Source organism: Aythya fuligula, chromosome W (genome assembly GCF_009819795.1).
Source record: "Aythya fuligula isolate bAytFul2 chromosome W, bAytFul2.pri, whole genome shotgun sequence".
NCBI lineage: Eukaryota > Metazoa > Chordata > Aves > Anseriformes > Anatidae > Aythya > Aythya fuligula.
The window spans coordinates 6,982,925-7,005,942 of record NC_045594.1 but is presented as its reverse complement, the minus strand read 5'-3'; the positions used below and the strand labels follow the sequence as shown (position 1 = coordinate 7,005,942).

The 23,018-nt window shown below is 46.2% G+C and overlaps 1 protein-coding gene across 1 annotated transcript in view; it reads left to right on the top strand.

Moving 5' to 3' along the window:
• LOC116501457 (Golgi phosphoprotein 3-like) overlaps nt 1-23,018 on the top strand; it is a 79,404-nt gene that overhangs the window by 39,574 nt on the left and 16,812 nt on the right. The window contains exon 2 of the mRNA XM_032207037.1: nt 10,012-10,143. Coding sequence (XP_032062928.1) covers nt 10,012-10,143 — 132 coding nt within the window. The remainder of the gene's footprint in view (nt 1-10,011; nt 10,144-23,018) is intronic.

Sequence of the window (23,018 nt, the reverse complement as noted above, 5' to 3'; positions counted from 1 at the left end):
TGGCTCATGCCTATCGAGCTGCCATTGATACTGCTATCAACTTAGTGACAGACCCTGTGGCCACTCCAAGCCCTGTGACAGATCCAACGGCCACTGTGACCCCTACGGTGGACTCTGCAGCCGCTCCAGTCCCAGCTCCTGCAGCCGCTCCAGTCCCAGCTCCTGCAGCCGCTCCAGTCCCAGCTCCTGCAGCCGCTCCAGTCCCAGCTCCTGCAGCCGCTCCAGTCCCAGCTCCGGTTCCTACAGCTGCTCCAGCTCCTGTGGCTGGGTCAAAGAAAAGAGCTGTAGCAGTGCAAGTTGACCCTGCAGAGGGTATTCCAACCCCTGTGGCAGACCCTGTAACGGGGTCAGAGAAACGAGCTGTAGCAGTGCAAGTTGACCCTGCAGAGGGTATTCCAACCTCTGTGGCAGACCCTGTAACAAGGTCAGAGAAACGAGCTGTAGCAGTGCAAGTCGACCCTGCAGAGGGTATTCCAACCTCTGTGGCAGACCCTGTAACGGGGTCAGAGAAACGAGCTGTAGCAGTGCAAGCTGCCCCTGTAGAGAAGGTGAAAAAATGGTATAGAGATTCAGGTCATTTAGGATGCAGAGAGTCTTCTGCCAAATCTATGTATAGAGATGACGGAGACGACGACGACGCTGGGCCATCAAGGGTTCAGGAGGAGGAAGATGAGGATGCCGAAAAATCAACAGTAACTACCCGAAGCCTAAACGAGCGTGAGTTACGAGATGTGCGAAAAGATTTTGGTCGCTGTATAGGTGAGCAGCTGTCACCTGGCTGCTCCGATGCTGGGACTCTGGAGCCAATTGTGTGGAATTAGACGGCAGGGAAGCCAAGCGACTGGGATCCCTTGCTAGAGACGCAGGCATTGACAAAGCAATTGCAGATGGAGCACAATCTCACAGCCTCTGGAGGCGTCTCCTCTCAGCTGTGAGGGAAAGGTATCCCTTCAAGGAAGAACTTGTATGTCTACCAGGCAAGTGGACCACTATGGAGAAGGGAATCCAGTACCTGAGGGAATTAGCCGTACGGGAAGTGATTTATGAGGATCCAGTCCTCAGACAAACATCCAAAGATCCAGATGAAGTCAGGTGTACACGACCCATGTGGCGGAAGTTTGTACGGAGTGCACCATCATCATATGCCAGCTCATTGGCAATAATGGCCTGGAAAGAGGATGAGGAACCCACAGTGGATGAAGTGGCTAAACAACTCCGGCAGTACAAAGAAAGTCTCTCCTCTTCCTTACAGGCCTGCGTCTCAGCTGTGGAGAAACTTTCTGAAGAGTTCCACCAACTTAAAGAGAATCTATCTTCATCCCCACCTGAACCAACCAGTGTCCACCGACCAAAAGAGAACACTGTGGAGAAACTTTCTGAAAAGGTTCACCAACTTGAAGAGAGATTATTCTCCTCCGTACCTGTACAGAGCAGTGTCTCAGCTATCAGGGGTAGTCGTTCATCCACACAAGGAAGACGATATGGTGGGTACTCACCCCGTGCCACCCTGTGGTTTTACTTACGAGACCATGGAGAGGACATGAGAAAATGGGATGGAAAAATCTACCGCGACCCTAGAGGCACGGGTACGTGAGTTGCAAAAGAAAACAATCAGGAAGAAGGGATTCTCTGAAAAGTTTGCTGCTCCAACTTCCAGCAGACAGTCCTTCAAACACAGAAATGAAGAAGATTCTGACCAGGATTAGGGGGGCCCTGCCTCCAGCCAGGGGGAGGAAAGGGACAATCGAGTTTATTGGACTGTGTGGATTTGATGGCCTGGCACGTCAGACGCACAGAAGTATAAGGCTTTAGTAGACACCGGTGCACAATGTACTATAATGCCATCGAGCTATAAAGGACCAGAGCCCATCTATATTTGTGGAGTGACAGGGGGATCTCAGCAGTTGACTGTATTGGAGGCTGAAGTGAGTCTGACTGGGAATGAGTGGGAAAAGCACCGCATTGTGACTGGCCCGGATGCTCCATGTATCCTTGGCATAGACTATCTTAGAAGAGGGTATTGCAAGGACCCAAAAGGGTTCCGGTGGGCTTTTGGTATAGCTGCCTTAGAGACAGAAGGCATTAAACAATTATCTACCTTGCCTGGTCTCTCAGAGGATCCCTCTGTTGTGGGGTTGCTGAGGGTCGAAGAACAGCAAGTGCCAATCGCTACCACAACTGTGCACCGGCGGCAATATCGCACTAACCGAGAATCCCTGATTCCCATCCATAAGCTAATTCGTCAATTGGAGAGCCAAAGAGCAATCAGCAAGACTCATTCACCTTTCAATAGTCCCATATGACCAGTGCAAAAGTCTAATGGCGAGTGGAGACTAACAGTGGACTATCGTGGCCTGAACGAAGTGACGCCACCACTGAGTGCTGCAGTGCCGGACATGCTGGAACTCCAGTATGAACTGGAATTGAAGGCAGCCAAGTGGTACGCCACAATTGATATCGCTAATGCATTTTTCTCCATCCCTCTAGCAGCAGAGTGCAGGCCACAGTTTGCTTTCACTTGGAGGGGAGTCCAATATACTTGGAATCGGCAGCCCCAGGGGTGGAAACACAGCCCTACCATTTGCCATGGACTGATCCAGTCTGCACTGGAGCAGGGGGAAGCTTCTGAACACCTGCAGTACATCAATGACATTATTGTGTAGGGTGACACAGCAGAGGAAGTTTTTGAGAAAGGGAAGAAAATAGTCCAAATCCTTCTGAAAGCCGGTTTTGCCATAAAACAAAATAAAGTCAAAGGACCTGCACGAGAGATCCAGTTTTTAGGAATAAAATGGCAAGATGGACGTCGTCAAATCCCAATGGATGTGATCAACAAAATAACAGCTATGTCTCCACCAACTAGCAAAAAAGAAACACAGACTTTCCTAGGTGTTGTGGGGTTTTGGAGAATGCACATCCCAAATTACAGTCTGATTGTAAACCCGCTCTACCAAGTAACTCGTAAGAAGAATGAGTTTGAATGGGGCCCTGAACAACGACAAGCCTTTGAACAAATCAAGCAGGAAATAGTCCATGCAGTAGCCCTTGGGCCAGTTCGAACAGGACCAGATGTAAAGAATGTGCTCTACACTGCAGCCGGGGAGAACGGCCCCACCTGGAGCCTCTGGCAGAAAGAACCTGGGGAAACTCGAGGTCGGCCCCTGGGGTTTTGGAGTCGGGGATACAGAGGATCCGAGGCCCGCTATACTCCAACTGAAAAGGAGATATTGGCAGCATATGAAGGAGTTCGATCTGCTTCGGAGGTGGTCGGTACTGAAGCGCAGCTCCTCCTAGCACCCTGATTGCCGGTACTAGGCTGGACATTCAAAGAAAGGGTCTCCTCTACACATCATGCGACTGATGCTACGTGGAGCAAGTGGGTTGCACTGATTACTCAGCGGGCTCGAATAGGAAACCCCAGTCGCCCAGGAATATTGGAAGTGATTATGGACTGGCCAGAAGGTAAATACTTTGGGATATCATCCGAGGAGGAGGTTTGTCGTGCTGAAGAAGCCCCACTGTACAACCAGTTACCAGAGAATGAAAAGAAATATGCCCTGTTCACTGATGGGTCCTGTCGTATTGTGGGGAAGCATCGGAGATGGAAGGCTGCTGTATGGAGTCCTACACGGCGAGTTGCAGAAGCTGCTGAGGGAGAAGGTGAATCGAGTCAGTTTGCAGAAGTGAAAGCCATTCAGCTGGCTTTAGATATTGGTGAATGAGAAAAATGGCCAGTTCTCTATCTCTACACCGATTCATGGATGGTAGCAAATGCCCTGTGGGGATGGTTACAGCAATGGAAGCAAAACAACTGGCAGCATAGGGGCTAACCCATCTGGGCTGCTGCTTTGTGGCAAGACATTGCTGCTCGGGTAGAGAACCTGGCTGTGAAAGTACGCCACGTAGATGCTCATGTGCCCAAGAATCGGGCTACTGAAGAACATCAAAACAACCAGCAGGTGGATCAGGCTGCTAAGATTGAAGTAGCTCAGGTGGACCTGGATTGGCAGCATAAAGGTGAATTATTTATAGCCCGATGGGCCCATGACACCTCAGGCCATCAAGGTAGAGATGCAACATACAGATGGGCTCGTGATCGAGGGGTGGACCTGACCATGGACGCTATAGCACAGGTTATTCATGACTGTGAAACATGTGCTGCAATCAAGCAAGCCAAACGGTCAAAGCCTCTTTGGTATGGAGGACGATGGCTGAAATATAAATATGGAGAGGCCTGGCAGATTGATTACATCACACTCCCTCAAACTCGCAATGGCAAGCGCCACGTACTTACAATGGAGGAAGCAACCACCGGATGGCTGGAAACATATCCTGTGCCTCATGCCACCGCCCGGAACACTATCCTGGGCCTTGAAAAGCAAGTACTATGGCGACATGGCACCCCAGAAAGAATAGAGTCAGACAATGGGACTCATTTCCGAAACAACTGTCCTGGTTTCAGTTAGCACAGAATTAATTTTCTTCCTAGTAGCTGGTGGAATGCTGTGTTTTGGCTTAGAATGAGAAGAGTGCTGATAACACCCCGATGCTTTAATTGTTGCAGAGCAGTGCTTATACTAAGCCAAGGACATCTGAGCCTTTGCTCTGTCCTGCCAACGGGCAGGCTGGGGGGTGCAGTAAGAGCTGGGAGGGGACAGACCCAGGACAGGTGACCCAAACTAGCCAAAGGGGTATTCCATACCATCTGACGTCATGCTAAACAATATATAGGGGTGGCTAGCCGGGGGGAGGGGGCCGGACTGCTCGGGGTTAGGCTGGGCATCGGTCAGCGGGTGGTGAGCAATTGCATTGTGCATCACTTGTTTGTACATACTATTATTACTTTCGTATTATCACCATTGTATCATCATTATTATTATTGTTATTATTATTTTTGTTATTTTTTTTTTTCCTGCCTTATTAAACTGTCTTTATCTCAACTCACGGGCTTCACTTTCCATTTCTCTCCCCCGTCCCAGAGAGGGAGGGGGGAGGGTGAGCAAACGGCTGCGTGGTGTTTAGCTGCCGGTCGGGTTAAGACACTTGGGCCAAAAGAACATGGTATTGAGTGGGTGTATCACATCCCCTATCATGCACCAGCCTCTGGGAAAGTTGAACGATACAACGGACTGTTAAAGACTACATTGAAAGCAATGGGCGCTGGAACATTCAAAAATTGGGATACGCATTTGGCAAAGGCCACCTGGTTAGTCACGACACATGCCTGCGAGAAAGGTACCTGGGCGATACACCGCAAATAGTGGTGGACCCCCTGCCCTATTGCTGTTGGAGGGGGAGGGGACCTGAGAGATAGAGAGGAATGGAAACAGGTCCCTACTCGACATTGCAGGTGAGCCTCCTCCCTGCTCACCTCGACTCCCCAGGTGCCCTTACACAATAGGCTTGAGGCCCCTGGAGCTTGAGAGACAGATTGGTGAGGATGTGGGGGAAGGTCCACACAGGAGGTTGTCTAGGACAAGGAAGTCAAGTCCATACCTGAAGGCTTCCTCCACCAAGAAAGGAAAGGAGGATAATTAATGGTTGTAGGCGACTCCTTTCTGAGGGGAACAGAGGGCCCCATTTGTCAGCTGGACCCTACCTGTAGGGAAGTCTGCTGCCTCCCTGGGGCCCGGGTCAGGGACATTACCAGGAAACTTCCTGGCCTGATTCACCCCTCCGATTATTATCCCTTAGTGATAATTCATCCTGGCAGAGACAAAATTGCTGAGAGAAGCCTGAAGGCTATCAAAAAGGACTTCAGGGGATTGGGACAGTTACTGGATGAAGTGGGAGCACAGGTGGTGTCTTCCTCTATCCCTTCAGGGGCAAGGAGGGATACTGAGCAGACCTGGAAGGCCCAGATGATTAATACATGGCTGAGAGGCTGGTGCCATTGCAGGAATTAGGTTGTTTGTTTGTTTATTTATTTTGTTGTTGTTTTTGACTGTGGGGAGATTTACTCAGCACCTGGCCTGCTGGCTGCCAATGGGTCCCACCTGTCTCAAAGGGGGAAAGGGATCCTAACCCAGGAGCTGGCAGGACTTATGGTTTCTGTTGCACAATGTACAGGGGAACAGATACGGCAGGATATATCCCTCTCTGGGATGGGGGAGAGAAATGGGAAAATTAAGCCTGTGGGTTGAGATAAAGACAGTTTATTAAGACAGGAAAATAATAACAATAATAATAAATGTGTACAAAACAAGTGATGCACAATGCAATTGCTCACCACCCGCTGACCGATGCCCAGCCTATTCCCAAGCAGCTGGCCCTCCCCACCCCCCAGCTAGCCCCCCCATATATTTAGCATGACGTCAGATGGGATGGAATACCCCTTTGGCCACTTTGGGTCAGCTGTCCTGGGTCTGTCCCCTCCCAGCTCCTGCTGTACCCTTAGCCTGCCCACTGGTAGTACAGAGTGAGAAGCTGAAAATGTCCTTGGCTTGGTGTGAGCAGTGTTCTGCAACGATTAAAACATCAGCATGTTATCAGCACTCTTCTCATCCTAATCCAAAACATAGCAACCTACCAGCTACTAGGAGGAAAATTAACTCTATCCTAGCTGAAACCAGGACAAACTGTAATTGGTCTTAGCAGCTTAGAGTAGTTCTTAGAACAAGTTTCAGCCCTCTCCCTCACTTACACCCACAATGGAAGTCAATAAATCCAGGCAGAGTCCTATGAGTGTGAGCTCACTGTGATATAATTTCCAGGAGCTAAAGTAAAAGTGTCTTGACAATCAAATAATACATGAAGTTCAAAAACTCTCCTAACTTTTCTTATATATATCTTTGTGTGTTTACAAGCTCCAAACAAATAGTTTTAATCACTACAGATTTGATACCTAAATCCATCAGCATCTACTGTGAGCTCCATCAGATTTAAAGGCATCCCCTACCTTGAGGTAGGATTATCCCCATTGAACACTGAGGAGAGACATTAACACATGAAAGGCAGGTACTGCTTGACGAACCTGATCTCCTTCTGTGACAAAGTGACGCTTAGTGGATGAGGAAAAGGTCGTGGATGTGGTCTACCTTGACTTCAGTAAGGCCTTTGACACTGTTTCCCACAGCATTCTCCTGAAGAAACTGGCTGCTCATGGCTTGGACTGGTGCATGCTTCGTTGGGATAGAAACTGGCTGGGTAGCCGGGCCCAAAGAGTCGTGGTGAATGGAGTCAAATCCAGTTGGAGGCCGGTCACTAGTGGCGTCCCCCAGGGCTCGGTGCTGGGGCCAGTCCTCTTTAATATCTTTATTGATGATCTGGATGAGGGGGTTGAGTGCACCCTCAGTAAGTTTGCAGATGACACCAAGTTAGGTGTGTGTGTCGATGTACTTGAGGGTAGGAAAGCTCTGCAGGAGGATCTGGATAGGCTGGACCGATGGGCTGAGGCCAACTGCATGAAGTTCACCAAGGCCAAGTGCCGGGTCCTGCACCTGGGGCACAACAACCCCAAGCAGTGCTAAAGGCCGGGAGATGAGTGGTTGGGAAGCTGCCTGGCGGAGAAGGACCTGGGAGTATTGGTTGATAGTCAGCTGAATATGAGCCAGCAGTGTGCTCAGGTGGCCAAGAAGGCCAGCAGCATCCTGGCTTGGATAAGAAGCAGCATGGCCAGCAGGTCTAGGGAAGTGATTGTCCCCCTGTACTCGGCTCTGGTGAGGCCGCACCTCGAGTACTGTGTTCAGCTTTGGGCCCCTTGCTACAAGAAGGACATCGAGGTGCTCAAGCAAGTCCAGAGAAGGGCAACGAAGCTGGTGAGGGGTCTGGAGAACAAGTCCTACGAGGAGCAGCTGATGGAGTTGGGCTTGTTCAGCCTGGAGAAGAGGAGGCTCAGGGGCAACCTTATCGCTCTCTACAGGTACCTTAAAGGAGGCTGTAGCGAGGTGGGGATTGGTCTGTTCTCCCACGTGCCTGGTGATAGGACGAGGGTGGACGGGCTAAAGTTGCTCCAGGGGAGGTTTAGGTTGGATCTTAGGAAGAACTTCTTTACTGAAAGGGTTGTGAGGCATTGGAATGGGCTGCCCAGGGAAGTGGTTGAGGCACCATCCCTGGAGGTCTTTAAAAGATCTTTAGATGTAGTGCTTAGTGATACGTTTTAGTGGAGGACTTGTTAGTGTTAGGTCAGAGGTTGTACTAGGTGATCTTGGAGGTCTCTTGCAACCTAGATGATTCTGTGATTCTGTAATGTGACACCCATCTATAAGAAGGGTCATTAGGAGGACCCAGGGAACTACAGGCCTGTCAGCCTGACCTCGGTGCCAGGAAAGGTGATGGAACAGGTCATCGTGAATGCAATCATGCAGCATATGCAGGACGACCATAGAAACAGGCCCAGTCAGCATGGGGTCATGAAAGGCAAGTCCTGCCTGACCAACCTCATCTTCTATGATGGGGTGACCCGCCTGGTTGATGAGGGAAAGGCTGTTGACGTAGTCTACCTAGACTTCAGCAAGGCCTTTGACATGGTCTCCCACAGTATTCTCCTGGAGAAGCTGGCAGCCCATGGCTTGGACAGCAACACTCTTTGCTGGGTTGAAAACTGTGTGGTCGGCCAGGCCCAGGGAGTGGTGGTGAACAGAGTGAAATCCAGCTGGTGACCTGTTGCAGGAAGAACGGCTGAAACACGACAGACACTAGTATGGTCAGATCATGCTCTCTTTTATTACCCGAATAGCCTGACTTTTATAGCGAACTTAACAGGGGCGGATAGTATCTCACACAAGATTATTGGTCAAAAGCACTCAGACAAACAACTGCAAGAAAACAACCCCACCTGCAAGAAAACAACCCCCTTGTGATTAGCAGTCATGTAGATCCCATCCTTGAAGCCAGAGGCTGGTAACAATATTTTTCTAAATTCCTCAATCGGGCGATGTGGGAACACTGTCATGGGAACTTCTCGTAGTCGTCCTGGTAGCTTGGTTTGCTCAGCTGCAGCAAGCCATGGGATCTTTGCTGTTTCAAGAAATCCTCAACAGTGACAGGTCACTAGTGGAGTTCCCCAGGGATCAGTGTTGGGGCCTATCCTCTTTAATATCTTTATTGATGACTTGGATGAGGAAATCAAGTGCATCCTCAGAAAGTTTGCAGATGGCTCCAAGTTGGGGGGAAGTGCTGATCTGCTGCAGGGTAGGAAGGTCCTGTAGAGGGACCTGGACAGGTTGCATTGATGGGCAGAGGCCAATGGGTTGAGGTTGAACATGGCTAAGTGCCGGATCCTGCACTTTGTCCACAACAACCCCATGCAACACTACAGGCTTGGGGCAGAGTGGCTCAAAAGCTGTGCGGAGCAAAAGGATCTGGGGGTGCTGACTGATGCTTGCCTGAACATGAGCCAGCAGTGTGCCCAGGTGGCCAAGAAGGCCAACGGCATCCTGGTTTGTATCAGGAATAGCGTAGCCAGCAGGACCAGGGAGGTGATTGTCCCCCTGTACTCTGCTCTGGTGAGGCCACACCTCGAGTACTGTGTTCAGCTTTGGACCCCTAATTACAAGAAGGACATTGAGGCCCTGGAGCATGTCCAGAGAAGGGCCGTGAAGCTGGTGAAGGGCCTGGAACTCAAGTCCTATGAGGAGTGGCTGAGGGAATTGGGGTTGTCTAGTCTGGATGAGAGGAGGCTCGGGGGCGACCTTATTGCTCTCTACAGGTACCTGAAAGGAGGTTGTTGGGAGCTGGGGGTTGGCCTTTTCTCACAGATAACTAGTGACAGGACTAGAGGGAATGGCCTCAAGTTGCCCAGGGGAGGTTTAGGTTGGAAATTGGGAGGCATTTCTTCTCAGAAAGAGTGGTCAGGCATAGGAATGGGTTGCCCAGGGAGGTGGTGGAGTCACCGTCCCTGGGGGTGTTTAAGGAAAGGTTGAACATGGTGCTTAGTGGGTGATATTGGTGGTGGGGGAATGGTTGGACCAGATGATCTTGGAGATCTTTTCCAACCTTAATGGTTCTATGATTCTTCTATTTGTTTTCAGGTGGAGGTGGAAGTATCTTACTGTCTTTTCATCTTCTCAGGGTTACACTTCATTTTGGAATGATTGCATCTCCTCAGGTTTGCGTGGCTGCATGTTAATCGAATTGGCATTGCGAGGGCGTCTTCAGCTAGAGGCTTGCGGAATTAGGCGCAAAAGTCTATTGACAAGAAAGGTAAGTGGGAGGAATGTGTTCATATTTGCTTTTGCATCGTGTTCTTGCAATGCAGTAGTTACAAGTAACAGTGAGTTTTAAGGTAAAACATTTTTTTTTCTTTTCCTATAAATGGGGTTAGATTCTGAGTAGTGACTTACGTTACAGGCACAGTTATTATCTAAACTGTTTCAGTGGTGAGTTGAAAGGTCTTGTAAAATTTTCTGTACTTGTTCTCAGTTCCTGTTTGTTCTCTTGATGTGTTCCTGCTGCTGTTGGGAGCCTTTTGCAATCATCTGGCTGTGGCTGTGGCCAGGGTGCAGTGATAGCAGTTGCTGCTGGGTTCCAGCAGCACCAGTTGCAATCTGTCGAAGGAACTGGCTTTTGCAGTGTCGGTGAGATGTGAGCTGGGGCTGAGATGGACAGCTAACTGACAGCAAGACAGATGTATCCTGCAAGCCACCAGTTAGTGCTGGTGTACACAGTATCCTCTGCATGGTATGCTTTGCAGTGCGTAGGAAGGAAACATCCTTGTACCTTGGGCCCCTGAGAACGCAAAACTCTAGGTAAAGTGCATGACTGGTGTGTTAAATTGATTGTACTCGCTGACCTTTAAGATGAGCAAAGTTTTAAGGTTCTTTATTGAGTTAGGATGAAGATTTGAAGCTTTAATTTATTGATTTTGCTGTCGTTTTTTTTTTTCCTTAGTACAAAATGTGCGAAGTCATAGTTTGAATTCTACTGTTTGAAAAGTCATACTGTTTGAATTTCTACTTCATCAGCATTAGTGGTTACTTGTAAAATAAGTTTATTGAATACGTGGTCAAATATTTCTATCCACCACAAGGAAATCCTCTTTCACAGCCTGTTTCCCCGTCAATATTATACTTTGCTGATTTTTTTTTTTTTTTTAAAGGAACACTTCCAAATTCCCTAATCTTCTTCCAGCTTCCTTCTCCTCCAAAGAATTGAACCTCTGTTCTGGCAAACGGCACCTGCTTCTTTTAGCTTCATTTAAGCATATTCAGGCTTTTGGCTCCTTAGGCATTCAGGAATGTTCTTTAACAGCTATTTTCTTTCTATGCAAACCTTGTCAGGTCTGTCTACCTGAAGCTTTAACTGCCTTTTCTATTTTTTTTTTTTTTTTTTAAGGAAAATGGAGAAATAACCATGCATATCTTTACTACAGCATACAAACCAAATTCTTGTCTGCCTCCCGTTCCTCTTTTAAAATTTTATCATGTGATTTTTAGGGGTGGGTCTGTCTGTGTTCTTTTTTTTTTTTTTTTGGCTGCTTTAAGGAGAGCTAAATCTAACTAGTATTCAATGCTTTGTTCTTTTTGTTGTAAGAAAATCTAGAGATTTTTGCAGGCAGGAGCATTCTATGAAAAAGACAATATAAAATTCAAATGAAGATTGATTTCTGCTTACAGAATTTCATGCAAGTAAAATCCCTAACTATTGATATCTATGATGTTTCTTCTGTCCTACCCTACCTCTCAGTTTAGAAGTCATTCTCATGTGTCTTTTCTCATTTTATGTAAAGTCTTGCATTGTTTAATATGAAATTGCAGTCTTGTTCCCATGTTTAGTAGATTTATGTGCCTGAACTCTACCAAGTGTCCACCTCCACCCTCCTTTGGTACAAGCTTGCAGGCTTTGCTCGCTTTAATTCACAGAAAAAAAAACAAAGCCAAGTACCATGGTTAGTGAATGGAATGAGCTGTTTAGTTGTATACAAGGTTGCAATTCAGTGAGGTGTGGAGCTTCAGCAGTGTTATAAATGGCTCAGGATTCAAATTAGAATTAAATGAAAAATAGGATTTATTAAAGGATATAAAGGAATAGAGGTAAGCAAACAGCGCTGGGTGCACCAGGAGTCTCCGCTCCACCAGGATGCACACCAATTACATCAAGCAACTGATTTTTATGCTCCTAGACTAATACATATTCATTACTACTTCTAAAAAAAATAGATTATTAAAATTAGCTTCCGGGGTGCAGTCCCTCCTACTGGAGCATGCGCAGTCTCCTCTGAGGTCTCTTCTGGGGGTCTCTAGGGGTCTTCCATGCTGAAGGCTCGCAGTCTTCCTCTTCCCCTTTGTACTTACTGGGCACCATCCCAAGTTTACGGAACACCCTCTTCAAAACACCTTCTTCAAATCTTGTCTCCCAGCCGCCTTTCAGCTTCTTTCTCGGCTCCCCCCTAACCAGATACCAAAGATCCACATAGTATCCCATAACAGTCACTAGTTGTTATCAGTTGTTCTGAAACTCCCAGACACACAGGTAATTAAAACATTCTTCCCCAGCCATTCACAGACACATCTATAGCAGTGTTAGAAATAGAAGTCCAGAATAACAAAAGCAAACAGGTTCATAAATTTAAGAAGTGATAAATTGGCTAGAATGAGGAATGAGGGGGAGACTGGGACACACTGCAGCTGCGGTTCAAGCATTGAATTGCCAGTGCAGGGCCCAGAGGCAGACAGGATTCAAACATTTCAAACAGAATTGTTCTTTATGGACACGAATTGTTAAAACATTCCTCACAATCCCTTATCTTCTTTTCAATATCCCCAATTCGTGTCTCTTCTGTTATTAATAATTGGATTTCATCAGTTTGTTCTTGGAGGGTCCAATTCTTAAGCATCATAATTGACATATTCCCTTCTTTTTTTAATGAAGTTATTACCAATGTACTATTTATCACCCGGCGTATTAATAGTGTAAGACAAGGTATCATACAAGGTACAAATAATAATGTCATTATACCACATAATAATAAAAATAACACCCTTTTAGCCCATGGTCCACCAGGCAGCCATGAAAATAAATCCCATTCCATATCCTTCCAGGTTTGTGTTGGGACGTGGGCTAATTTTCTAATTTCCTTGGTTATCTTTTTAACTACTTTCCCATTATCATCAATTTGTAAACAACAATTAGAATAATTTAGTTTACCACACACACCCCCTTCTTCTGCTAGTAAATAGTCCAAGACCATTCTATGTTGGAAAATAGCATTCCTCATCTGGGTAGATTGGTCAGCTAGGAGATCCAGAGCTGTTGCTGTTTGATTAGTTATTATTTCGAGAACTGCTTGTAACCTAATTATGCGATTCAAATTATAAATAGGTTCTCGAGCTCCAGATATTACTTCATTCGGATTCCATGTAGCTGGTCCATAATACTGTATGATTCTTTCAGGGGGCCATTCATTTTCTCTCCATTTTTGAGCACTACCTCCAGCTAAAGAGGTATCAATATATCGTTTCTCCCTATTGAAATCATCATATAATTTTACTCCTAAGTGATTCCCTTGTATTTGAGATAATAAAAAGAATAAAGGTCTTATGTATCCCACGTAGCATATTCCTGACCAATCTTTTGGTAACCTTTTATAGGCCCGTTTGCCACATATCCAATAATGTCCTTTTAAAGCCCACGTCCCATTTGGAAAAGGACCATCCCAGTTTTTTCTATTCCTTGGGGCATGAAAATACAAGGTGTTCTCGTTACCAAGTGGCCCCGTTACAATGTTTGCTTCCTTAATACTCGTATATATACACTTCCAAGCCCCTACACTAGATTCCCACTCACAATTACAGCTAATTTCTCCTTCACGACTTGTCATATTATTGGCTGACCAGAAATGTTTAAAAAACACTTGCGTCCCGTTCTCATTTTGCCACCTCCAGCGATAGATTTTTACCACATGCTGTTCCCTAGTGGTGTTATCACGCTGACAACTCAAGATTTGAACATCGAATTGTCCTTTTGATTGTGCTCTTGCCATGGCTTTACACCCAGGTCCAAAGAATTCCTTAGATGAGCATTTCAGCCAAGTCCCATTTTTCAGCTGGACATGTGTAGCATTCCATTTTCCTTTACTTGCTGTACAGTTTATAGGTCTACATTCAGGATCAGTACATTCATATCCAGGGGACAGAGTCCATTTACAAATGCTTTCTCCCACCTTTACTGTCCCTGTTCTGTTTAAACAATATATACCTTTTTCTGATGAATACAATTGCCACGGGCCTTCTTCCTCTTTCCAGAATTGTGTTCCATTATGAACTTCACTTAAATTACTAACCCACCATTTAGGTTCAACTGGGCCAGCTACCCAAGGCCAACTTTCAGCTCCTCTTGGTCCCCCACAAACCCAGCAATTGCTAAGATTAAAAGTCTTAGCCACTTCCTCCCCCAGAATAAAAAAGTTATTCCCATGGCTCAATTGCCCTTGTAAGAATAATACCAGGAAGTATAGCATTCTTCTCATCCTTCTACGTCGTCCGGGGGGGGTATGTAGGGGTGTGAGAAATGTCCTCAATCAAGGGGTTGGATCCACTTCCAGAATCTACTTAAACTGGTGTCACTGTTCAGCCTTCGAGGGTGGTTCAGCTCCTGGAAAACTAATTACAATAGGTTAAAAAAAAAAACTCTTACTACATACATACATTTTTCGTCTGCTCGCTTGTTTCTTTTTCTGGGACAGCTTGATTTCAGTGCGGGAGAAGTCCGGTCGAGGCCCTCACACTCGGCAGTCAATACCCGTAGGGGTTGCCTCCCTCGGTAGACTATACACACTATACACACCGCAGTGGAGAGTCCTGCCCCGGTCTTGCCTTCTCCCCTTTCTTCATTGCAGGCTTGTCCCTTTCTTCTGGTATTTCATGCAGAGCAGGCCCTATTTCCGGAACATTAGTTCCCCAGGAGCGGACTCAACCTTCCAGGTTTTGGGTATTTATTGGTCCTTTCACTCTGGATGCATGGGTCCAACCCCTTTCTGCTGTTCTCACAGCTGTTTCAGTGGTAAGTAAAACAAGATACGGTCCCTCCCACCGGGGTTGTAAGGATTCTTCTTTCCAAGTTTTTATTAAGACCTTATCCCCTGGTTGTATTTGATGGATGGTAAACCCTAAAGGTGGTGTCTGAACCAGTATTCCAATTTCTCTTAGTTCTTGCAACCTCTTCCCAATAGTAATTATATATTTCTGGATACTTCGATCCTCAACTACATTATCCCCCAGGGGCATTCCCTGTGAGTAAGGCATACCGTATAACATTTCATATGGTGATAATCCAGTCTCACTGTGTGATTTAGTTCTTATGTTTAAAAGTGCCAATGGTAAACATCGAGTCCAGGGCAATTGTGTCTCAATCATCAATTTAGCCAATTGCTGTTTTATTGTTTGATTCATTCTCTCTACTTTCCCTGAGCTTTGTGGGTGCCATGGAGTATGATACTCCCACTGAATACCTAATGATTGACATAATAATTTTATTATTTTAGAAGTAAAGTGTGTGCCTTGGTCAGAATCAATGTACTGGATTATCCCATATCTAGGTATCAGATGTTCCAATAAAATTTTTGTCACCGTTTGCGCCGTAGCTCGTGCCACAGGATAAGCTTCCACCCATTGTGTTAAATGGTCAACAATTACCAATAAATACTTGATTCTCCCTACTTTAGGCAATTCAGTAAAATCAACTTGTACTCTCTCAAAAGGCCGATATGCTGTTTTTCTTCCTCCCGCTGCCGCCTGTCGAAATATTTTCTTATTTATTTTCTGACAAGTTAAACAACCTTGTGTGATTTGCTTTGCTATTTCAAAAACCCCTATACAACCAAATTGTTTAAGTAAGTGATTACTTAATGCTCTTGTACCCCAGTGTGTTTGGGTATGCAAACGTTCCAATATTTGTCTTGCATAAGCTTTTGGTAACATTTCTCGTCCATCTGGCAATGTCCATTTTCCTTGTTCTAATTTAGCACCTATTTTCTCCAGTTTTGTTTGTTCTTCAGGAGTAAACTTCTTTTCTTCTTCTTGTTTTTCTTCTTCTTGTCTTACTTCTTCCTGTACTATATTAATTTTAGCAGCCTGAATTCTTAAAGCTGCTTCCTGAGCTTCTTTATCTGCTAGATTATTTCCCCTAGTGTGGTATTCCAATCCTTTCTGGTGCCCTCTTACATGTACTACTGCTATTTCTTTAGGTTCCCTTAAAGCTTTTAAAATTTTCCTTATTAATTCTTGATGTATAAGATTCTTCCCTTGAGTATTAATTAAACCTCTTTCCTCCCAAATTTTTCCAAAGGTGTGAACCACTCCATATGCATATTTAGAATCTGTATATATAGTTCCACTTTTTCCCTTTAATAGTTCCAGGGCCCTGTATAGGGCATACAGCTCACAAGCCTGAGCTGACCATGATGGACTCAGGGGGCCTGATTCCACAGATTCCAGGTGTTTATTAATTATGGCATACCCTGTTTTTCTTTTTCCCTCTACTACTCGAGAGGAACCATCTATGAATAGTATCTCTCCCTTTTCTAATTCAGTATCTCTCAAATCGGGTCTCACTTTAGTCTGGGTCTCGATTACCTCCAAACAATTATGTTGTAGTTCCTCTGAGGGTTTTCCAAATAAAAATTGTGCTGGGCTCTGAGCAGAGGTTACCTTCAATTCTAAATCAGGGGAGTCAATTAGTATAGCTTCATACTTTAGGATCCGGCTGTCTGTTAACCATTTCTCCGCTCTCTGTTGTAGGACACTTCTGACATTGTGTGGAGTATACACTTTTAAGGGAGCACTAAAAGTAATCTTTCTCACTTCTTCTATCAATAATGCTGTAGCAACCAAGGCTTGAAGACAAGCAGGCCACCCCCTACTTACTGGATCAAGTAATTTGGAACAATACCCCACAGGTTTTTTAATTCCTGCCCAATCTTGAGTAAGGACTCCATATGCTGTCTGGTTTGATGTGTTCACAAAAAGATAAAAGGGTTTCTCTAGATCTGGGAGACTTAATACAGGTGCTTGTATTAATGCTTTTTTTATTTCTTCAAATTTTTGATCATCTTCTGTGGACCACTTGAATCGATTATCAATTAGTTTTTCATATAAAAATTTAACTTTTTCACTGTAGCTTTCAAGCCACGGTCTACAATATCCTAATAATCCCAATACTTGCCGAATTTCCTTTTTAGTTTGTGGGGGTCTTAAGGAGAGGATCCCAGATACCCTGTCAGGATCCAATTTCTTTTCTCCCCTGCTTAACCAGTGTCCTAAGTATTTTACCTCCTGTTCCACAAATTGTAACTTTGATCGGGACACTTTTAATCCCTTTTCCCCCAGAAAATTTAACAAATTAATAGTGGCTTTTCGGGTTCCTTCTTCAGTCTCTCCAGCTATTAACAAATCATCCACATATTGCAATAACTTTACCTCCCCAGGTAATGTAAAATCTTGTAGAACTTTTTCCAAAGTTTGTCCAAATAGATTCGGTGACTCAGTAAACCCTTGTGGTAGCACAGTCCACCTTAATTGTTGTTTTCGTCCTGTCTCCGGGTCTTCCCACTCGAAAGCAAAGTAATCCCTGGAATTTTCATCTAAAGGACAGGTCCAAAAAGCATCTTTCAGATCTATTACACTATACCAAGTATATTTGGGAGAGACATGACTCAGCAGGGTGTAAGGATTTGCTACCACAGGGAATTTAGTGATTGTTCGCTGATTTACAGCTCTCAGATCCTGTACCAGTCTGTATGACCCATCCGATTTCTTCACAGGGAGGATGGGTGTATTATGAGGTGACATACACGGTTCTAAAGTCCCTTCCTCCAAAAGTCTATCAACTATAGGTTTTAATCCCCTTCGACCCTCCATTGGTATAGGATATTGTTTAATTCGAATAGGACGATGTGGATCCATTATCTGAACATTTATGGGGTCCATTTCCATTTTTCCAATTTCTTCCTCCTTATACCACACTAAAGGGTTAATAACTTCTTCATCTTTTTGGGTTAAAGTGTATAATTTGATTTGCAACTTATCCCCTTGACTCTGAATGCTTAAGTTCAATTTTAAAATCAAATCCCTTCCTAGTAAATTGTACCCCGCTTCAGGAAGCAAAAGTAAATCATTAAGACAAATCTTTTGATCAGTTTCTATTTCCACATCTTTTAAAACAGGAACCTTAAAGGGCTCCCCTCTTGCCCCTATTACAGACGTATAACTCTTCCCTTCTTTTATTCCCTCTGGGAGCTTTTGAATAGTGGATCTTTCAGCTCCTGTATCTACTAAAAATAGTACTTCTTCTTTATGGGGACCAATTAATAGTTTTATCAAGGGCTCTGTTGATGTTGAAGTCCCCAGAAGATATAGCCCCTGACACCCCTATTCTTCTTTAAACATTTTCTCGTCTTGTTCCCGCTTACGACAATTCTTCTGTAAATGTCCTCTTTTTTGACAATAGTAACAAGCGGGGATCGCTGAATTCCCTTGAGAAGGCTGGCCTCTAGGGGTTTCTTCTATACTTCTTCTCTTCTCCCTCTCTCCTAACAAGGGCTTTTTCTGACTTTCTTTTACTGCTGCTACAAAGATCTTGGCTTTTGTTTTTTGTTTCTCCTCATCTCTCCTGACATATACTTTTTGCGCTTCTCTAAGTAACTCTTCTAATCCTCTCTCTTGCCAATTTTCTAACTTTTCCAATTTCTTTCTTATGTCCACCCAGGATTTGGCTACGAATTGTGTTCTAAGGAGTGCGGTTCCAATTGCTGTATTCGGATCGATCCCCGAATACATTTGTAAACTTTTCTTTAATCTCTCCAACCATTCTGTTGGAGATTCCTCTTTTCCTTGTTGTTCATTGAATGTTTTATTAATGTTTTTTCCTCGTGGAACCGCTTCTCTGATCCCTTGTATAATCATTGTTCTCAAATCTCTCATGTTTTGTCTTCCCTGGGGTTGCTGGTGATCCCAGTGGGGATCCACATTTGGCCATTTTTGATCTCCTGGGGGTCCAGCTTGACCTGGTTTCAGTTAGCACAGAATTAATTTCCTTCCTAGTAGCTGGTGGAATGCTGTGTTTTGGCTTAGAATGAGAAGAGTGCTGATAACACCCCGATGCTTTAATTGTTGCAGAGCAGTGCTTATACTAAGCCAAGGACATCTCAGCCTTTGCTCTGTCCTGCCAACGGGCAGGCTGGGGGGTGCAGTAAGAGCTGGGAGGGGACAGACCCAGGACAGGTGACCCAAACTAGCCAAAGGGGTATTCCATACCATCTGACGTCATGCTAAACAATATATAGGGGTGGCTAGCCGGGGGGAGGGGGCCGGACTGCTCGGGGTTAGGCTGGGCATCGGTCAGCGGGTGGTGAGCAATTGCATTGTGCATCACTTGTTTGTACATACTATTATTACTTTCGTATTATCACCATTGTATCATCATTATTATTATTGTTATTATTATTTTTGTTATTTTTTTTTTTCCTGCCTTATTAAACTGTCTTTATCTCAACTCACGGGCTTCACTTTCCATTTCTCTCCCCCGTCCCAGAGAGGGAGGGGGGAGGGTGAGCGAACGGCTGCGTGGTGTTTAGCTGCCGGTCGGGTTAAACCACGACAGTCTTTTTGGCGCCCAACGTGGGGCCCGAAAGGTTGAGATAACGGCAGATCTGATCAGAGTGTGTTAAACTAAAATTGGTGTAAGGATTAGACCTGCTTAATAGTCACTTGTCATGATGCTGATTGCTTTAATCACAACTCTGCTGCGCCTGTTTTCCAAATTGAGTATTATAGTACATTATTTTCCGTATTTGCTCTCTGTAGTGTTGTTTCTCCTCTCCGGGCCCTGGTTTCAGACCATTATGGTACTAAGTGTTATAGCAATGGCTTATGAGACGATAAGATATCTGGTCATGACTCTAACTTGGTATTTATACTCAGTAACATCGTGGACTCTGTACTTTGGAAACAGCATCTTGGGAACTATTAGCAATTATACCTATTGTTTTTCTCCATTAGAGAGTCAATCTGTGGAGGGGAAAGGGGAGGATATTTTTCCTTACTTGCTTACTCTCCCTTTCTCCTTCACCACCCCTGTATCCTCCTGGGTCACTCTGCCTTCCTCCTTCACCACCCTCTTATCCCCTGAGCTTGTCACAATAGCTCTCCAAGATATTGAATATTTCTGGAATACTCAGAATACCATAGTCTTGTTGTTCTGCCTCATGAATGCACTTCAGATTCTGCTTAAAGTTAAACAACTACTTATGAAGCTCATCCGGAGATCTGCCCGGAGGCAGTATAGTTGTGGGTGGCAGGGAGTATGGGTGGATATGGGCAGGCATCTAGAGCAGTTGGCACCCCCAGTGTGTTGGAAATTCACCCCTGAACAATGGCAAAATCCTCAAAAACTGGCAGAATGCTTGAAAAAAAGGTGTAATGATTCTGGCAGTTCCAAAGTAACACAAATCATTGTAACGTGCTGGGGCCTGGCTCATGCCTATCGAGCTGCCATTGATACTGCTGTCAACTTAGTGACAGACCCTGCGGCCACTCCAAACCCTGTGACAGATCCAACGGCCACTGTGACCCCTACGGTGGACTCTGCAGCCGCTCCAGTCCCAGCTCCTGCAGCCGCTCCAGTCCCAGCTCCTGCAGCCGCTCCAGCTCCAGCTCCTGCAGCCGCTCCAGTCCCAGCTCCTGCAGCCGCTCCAGTCCCAGCTCCTGCAGCTGCTCCAGTCCCAGTTCCTGCAGTCGCTCCAGTTCCAGCTCCGGCCGCTACTCCAGTCCCAGTTCCTGCAACTGCTCCAGTCCCAGCTCCTGAAGCTGCTCCAGCTCCAGCTCCTGAAGCCGCTCCAGCTCCAGCTCCTGCAGCTGCTCCAGTCCCAGTTCCTGCAGTCGCTCCAGTTCCAGCTCCGGCCGCTACTCCAGTCCCAGTTCCTGCAACTGCTCCAGTCCCAGCTCCTGAAGCCGCTCCAGCTCCAGCTCCTGAAGCCGCTCCAGCTCCAGCTCCTACTGCTGCTCCAGTCCCAGCTCCTGCAACTGCTCCAGCTCCAACTCCAGCTCCTGTAGCCGCTACAGCTCCGGTTCCTGCAACTGCTCCAGCTCCTGTAGCCGCTCCAGCTCCTGTGGCCGTGTCAGAGAAACAAGCTGTAGCAGTGCAAGTTGACCCTGCAGAGGGCATTCCAACCCCTGTGGCAGACCCTGTAACAAAGTCAGAGAAACGAGCAGTAGCAGTGCAAGCTGCCCCTGTAGAGAAGGTGAAAATATGGTATAGAAATTCAAGTCGTTTAGAACGCAGAGAGTCTTCTGCCAATCCAGGTAAGGCTTCTGCCAAAACTAAGTATAGAGATGACGAAGATGATGACGACGCTGGGCCGTCAAGGATTCAGGAGGAGGAAGATGAGGATGCCGAAAGAGCAACAGTAACTACCCGAAGCCTAAACGAGCGCGAGCTACGAGATGTGCGAAAAGATTTTGGTCGCTGTATAGGTGAGCAGCTTGTCACCTGGCTGCTCCGGTGCTGGGACTCTGGAGCCAATTGTGTGGAATTAGACGGCAGGGAAGCCAAGCGGCTGGGATCCCTTGCTCGAGACGCCGGCATTGACAAAGCAATTGCAGATGGAGCACGACCCACCAGCCTCTGGAGGCGTCTCCTCTCAGCTGTGAGGGAAAGGTATCCCTTCAAGGAAGATATTTTATGTCTACCAGGCAAGTGGACCACTATGGAGAAGGGAATCCAGTACCTGAGGGAATTAGCCGTATGGGAAGTGATTTATGAGGATCCAGACCTCAAACAAACATCCACAGATCCAGATGAAGTCAAGTGTACACGACCCATGTGGCGGAAGTTTGTACGGAGTGCACCATCATCATATGCCAGCTCATTGGCAATAATGGCCTGGAAAGAGGATGAGGAACCCACAGTGGGTGAAGCGGCTAAACAACTCCGGCAGTACGAAGAAAGTCTCTCCTCTTCCTTACAGGCCTGCGTCTCAGCTGTGGAGAAACTTTCTGAAAAGGTTCACCAACTTGAAGAGAATCTATTGTCCTCCCCACCTGAACCAACCAGTGCCCACCGACCAAAGGAGAACACTTGGGAGAAACTTTCTGAAAAGGTTCACCAACTTGAAGAGAGATTATTCTCCTTCGCACCTGTACAAAGCAGTGTCTCAGCTGTCAGGGGTAGGCGTTCACCCACACAAGGAAGACGATATGGTGGGTACTCACCCCGTGCCACCCTGTGGTTTTACTTACGAGACCATGGAGAGGACATGAGAAAGTGGGATGGAAAATCTACCGCGACCCTAGAGGCACGGGTACGTGAGTTGCAAAAGAAAACAATCAGGAAAAAGGGATTCTCCGAAAAGTTTGCTGCTCCAACTTCCAGCAGACAGTCCTTCAAACACAGAAACGAGGAAGATTCTGACCAGGATTAGGGGGGCCCTGCCTCCAGCCAGGGGGAGGAAAGGGACAATCGAGTTTATTGGACTGTGTGGATTCGATGGCCTGGCACATCACGCGCACAGAAGTATAAGGCTTTAGTAGACACCGGTGCACAATGTACTATAATGCCATCGAGCTATAAAGGACCAGAGCCCATCTATATTTGTGGAGTGACAGGGGGATCTCAGCAGTTGACTGTATTGGAGGCTGAAGTGAGTCTGACTGGGAATGAGTGGGAAAAGCACCGCATTGTGACTGGTCCGGATGCTCCATGTATCCTTGGCATAGACTATCTTAGAAGAGGATACTGCAAGGACCCAAAAGGGTTCCGGTGGGCTTTTGGTATTGCTGCCTTAGAGACAGAGGGCATTAAACAATTATCTACCTTGCCTGGTCTCTCAGAGGACCCCTCTGTTGTGGGGTTGCTGAGGGTCGAAGAACAGCAAGTGCCAATTGCTACCACAACTGTGCACCAGCGGCAATATCGCACCAACCGAGACTCCCTGATTCCCATCCATAAGCTAATTCGTCAATTGGAGAGCCAAGGAGTGATCAGCAAGACTCATTCACCTTTCAATAGTCCCATATGGCCAGTGCGAAAGTCTAATGGCGAGTGGAGACTAACAGTGGACTATCGCGGCCTGAACGAAGTCACGC